The 4,345-nt window shown below is 40.8% G+C and overlaps 1 protein-coding gene across 1 annotated transcript in view; it reads right to left on the bottom strand.

The window, feature by feature from the left end:
• The window catches only part of Eif4enif1 (eukaryotic translation initiation factor 4E nuclear import factor 1), a 58,681-nt gene that overhangs the window by 26,418 nt on the left and 27,918 nt on the right, over window positions 1–4,345 (bottom strand). The window contains exon 4 of the mRNA XM_013014253.1: window positions 277–404. Coding sequence (XP_012869707.1) covers window positions 277–404 — 128 coding nt within the window. The remainder of the gene's footprint in view (window positions 1–276; window positions 405–4,345) is intronic.

Genomic DNA, 4,345 nt, shown 5'->3' with positions numbered 1-4,345 from the left:
GGTTTTCTGGTGGTTTTTTGGAGATAAGAGTCTCATGGACTCTCCTGCCCGGGCTGGCTTTGAACCGGGATTCTCAGATGCTAGCCTTCTGAGTAGCTAGGATTACAGGCATGAACCACTGGCACCCAGCCATCAGTACTTTCATTTATTTATTTATTTGGGGGGGGGGGGTCTGGTAAGTCTTGTTTTCTGATATTTCTCAAAACTAAGCATGAAATCAGCAGCCAAGAATGTGTCTCCAAAATCACTGTTCCACTTGAGTGACCATGCACTTACCTACTATCCTGCGCACCAAGGACGGGCGATCTGCATCTGACTCTTTCTTCAGTGTTTCTACTGGTGAGCTTCGCCCTGAAGTCGGGTAGAGAGATGCATGCCACTTCTCAGGGTCCCAAACGCCATCACTACAGATTAAAAGGTACTGACAGTTAGCATTTCCTAACTAGATAGTCTAATTTCTATCTAGTAGTCTAACTTCTAAATTCATCAGGTAATAAATTATGGAAATCCTTTTCAATAGAAGGACTTTATGGTTGCCTTAAGAATTTTTCTTTTTTTTTTTTGTCGGTTGTGGGCCTTGAATCTGGGCCTAGGCGCTGTTCCACAGCTCTTAAGCTCAAAGCTAGCGCTCTACCACTTGAGCCACAGCTCCAATCCAGGTTTTCTGAATGGTTTACTGGAGATAAAGAGTCTCACAGGGGCTGGAAAGGTGGCTCAGTGGTAGAGCGCTTGCCTTGCATTAATGAGGTCCTGGGTTCGATTCCTCAGCACCACATAAGCAAAAAGAAAAAAGCCGCAAGTGGCGCTCTGGCTCAAGTGGTAGAGTGCTAACCTTGAGCTGAAGAGCTGAGGGACAGTGTCCAGGCCCAGACCAGACCCCCCCCCAAAAAAAAAAACAAACCAGAAAACCCAACAAAACAAAAACCCATAGAAACTATTAATTTTGTAATAATACTGATCATATAACATCAACAGTCGCTTGAAAAACAATGGTCTGGGCTTGGCACTGGTGGTTCATGCTTATAATCCTCGCTACACAGGATGCTCAGACCTGAGGATCATGGTTCAAAGCCAGCTGGGGCAGGAATGTTCATGAGAGTCTTGTCTCCAATTAAGCACCAAAAAAGCTAGGAGTGGAGTTGTGGCTCCAGTGGTAGAGCACTAGAGCCTTGAGCATGAAAGCTCAGGGATAGTGCCCAGGTCCTGAGTTCAAGCTCTAGGACTGGCATTGGCATACACACACATACACCAAAAACAAAACAAACAAAAAAAACCTCTAATAGTTTATATTAACCAATATTGAGCCCACAAACCTTATATTACACATTGTAGATTATAGTGACTACGCCTGTCCTCCACAAACATGTTCCATAAATATTGATTACTAAGGGACTGGAAGGTGGCTCAGTGGTAGAGCGCTTGTCTTGCATGCATGAGGCCCTGGGTTCGATTCCTCAGCACCACACTAAGCAGAAAAAGCCGGAAGTGACACTGTGGCTCAAGTGGTAGAGCGCTAGCCTTGAGCTGAAGAGCTGAGGGACAGCGCCCAGACCCAGAGTTCAGGCCCCACGACCAACAAAATAACATAACAAAACAAAACAAAAAAAACAATAAAACTTTAGCAGATATTTTTCCACTAATAAACTATATATAATATGTGTATTTGAAATAACATCTTAAAGAGTTAAAGTGGCTTTTCAATTAACAGCATCAAACAGATGGATATTCCATATACACAAAAATGAACTTTACACTTGGTTACACAAATCAACTCAAACATATTACACACTTAAATTTAAGACCTGAAATTATAAAATTTACATAAGATATAAACAGAAATCTTTGTGGCAATAGGTTAGGCAAAGTTTTTATGAGCATGATAATGAAAGTATGATTCATTTTAAAAATATGAATAAATGGCACTTGATCAAAACTTTAAAAAAAAGTCTGTTCCTCAAAAGACATTATTTTAAAAAATGCAAAGACAAGCCCCAGACTGGGAGAAAAGGTTTCAAAATATATTCTTTATAAAGTATTTGTATGCAGAGCATAAAAACTTAAAAATTCAGCAATAAAAAACAATCCAGTCCAGTGCCAGAGGCTTATGCCTATAATCCTAGCTACTCAGAGGCTGAAATCTGAAGCTAATGGTTTGAAGCCAGACCAGGCAAGCTAAGTCTGTGAAGCTCTTATCTCCAATTAACTACCAAAAAGCCTGTCTCAAGTGGTAGAGAGCTAGCCTTGAGCACAAAACCTCAGGGACAGTGCCCAGGCTGTACCTCCAGGACTGGTACGAAATAATTAAATAAAACACCATGTTGACAAATGTGCTGGCCATGCTAAAGTGTGCCTGTAATCACAGCACTCAAGAAGTCTGAAGCAGAAGAGGAGAGCTAAGGAAGGAGGATCCCAACTTCCAGGCTAACTTGATTGAGTCACGTATTGAGACCCTGTCTGAAAGAAGGGAAAAAAAAGAGGGTGTGGAGAGGCACAAATGATTTGAACAGAGACTGGAGCAAAGAGGTTATATGGATGGCAAATAGGAATACACTAAGAAATTCAATATCATTAGTCACTAGGGAAGTGCACATTAAAACATGTGATACCACTACACACCTATTAGAATGGCTAAAATAAAAAAAGACTGACCATTCCAAGTGCTGGCGAGGATGTGGAACAAGCAGAACTCTCATACAGTGCTGGGGGAAATGTAAAATGATATAACCACTTTGGAAAACAGTTCGGCAGTTTTTCAAAACATTAAATATACATCTAGCATACAACTCGGAAGTAAATAATAACTTAATAATGGTGTAAGAAGAACAAACATACCACATTACAGAAAAATCTTTCTAGAAAACTGAAGATTAGCCCAAGTGAACAAACAAATAGTCCATTTCAGTCTTCTCACTAGAAACAGCTCTCGTATATTTTGATATACACTTTTTCTGAATTTCTGGGTCTAAGTTTTTTCAACAAGGTATGGACAGCTTTATATTACTATGTTATGACTTGATATACCATTTGAAACACATTTGTACAATATATTTTTACAGACAATGTATTTGTGGGTGCGTGTACTGGTTCTGGGGCTTGAACTCAGGGTCTGGGTGCTTTCTATGAACTTTTCTGCTCAGGATTTGTGCTCTACCACTTGAGCCACAGCTCCACTTCTGGCTTTTTGTGTGTCTCATGGATTTTCTTGCCTGGGCTGACTTCAAACCTCTAAGATACTCAGATCTCAGCTTCTTGAGTAGCTAAGATTACAAGTGTGAGCCATTGGTGACTGGCTAACAATGTAATATTATTACATGTGAACTTATTGAAGTTTACTCAACCCATTTCCATTGTTATTTCCACTGATCTCCATTTCTATTGATACTCCTAACTTTTCAACACTTTAGCAAAATCTCATTAAAGATGATTCTGGTATAATAAATTCTTTGAGGGACATTAATGCACTAAGGGTACTGAGTGAGTCTGTCTAGAAGAATCTTCCATCTCATTTAAAGCTAGCCATTTCCTCTTTGCTCAGTTCCAAACTTTTCATTCTAAAAAGATTTGTCACAAATTCCTTTCATAAATGCCAAGGTCTCCATTTTACCCTTGAATCATTCCTAACTTAAAGTTATAGATAAATCAAACTTTATTCTAGTCTTACCATTTGTTTTTTGGCAGTCGTGGGGCTTGAAATCTGGGTCTGGGTGCTATCCTTGAGCTCTTCAGTTCAAGGCTAGCACTCTATCACTTGAGCCATATAGTGCCACTTCCGGTTTTCTGGCTGTTTATTGGAGATACAAGTCTCACAGACTTTCCTGCCCGGGTTGGCTTTGAACCACAATCCTCAGATCTCAGCCTCTGATTAGCTAGGATTACAGGCGTGAGCCATCAGCGCCTGGCTTAGTCTCACCATTTCTTTTCTCTCTCTTTTTTTTTTGCCAGTCCTGGGGCTTGAACTCAGGGCCTGAACACTGTCCCTGAGCTTCTTTTGCTCAAGGCTAGCACTCTACCACTTGAGTCACAGCGCCACTTCCAGCTTTATCTGTGTGTTTTACTGAGAAATCAAACCCAGGGCTTCATGAATGCTAGGCAAGCACTCTACCATTAAGCTACATCCCAAGCCAATCTCACCATTTCTAAACCCTGAATTCTAATGACAGTCCATTATGAATAATTGGTAGAACTGATTTATATCTGAAGACTGCCCCATGTAAGAAGAGGTATGAGAGACCTCCAGAACAGCTTTATAATCTAGCCATTATACATATCCATGAAAGACATCAGGGGGCTGGGAAGGTGGCTCAGTGGTAGAGCGCTTGCCTTGCATGCATGAGGCCCTGGGTTC

This window comes from Dipodomys ordii, unplaced genomic scaffold (assembly GCF_000151885.1).
Source record: "Dipodomys ordii isolate 6190 unplaced genomic scaffold, Dord_2.0 Scaffold23, whole genome shotgun sequence".
In the NCBI taxonomy this organism is placed as follows: Eukaryota; Metazoa; Chordata; class Mammalia; order Rodentia; family Heteromyidae; genus Dipodomys; species Dipodomys ordii.
Note: the sequence above shows the minus strand (reverse complement) of the source record. Positions and strands in the feature narration are given on the sequence as shown.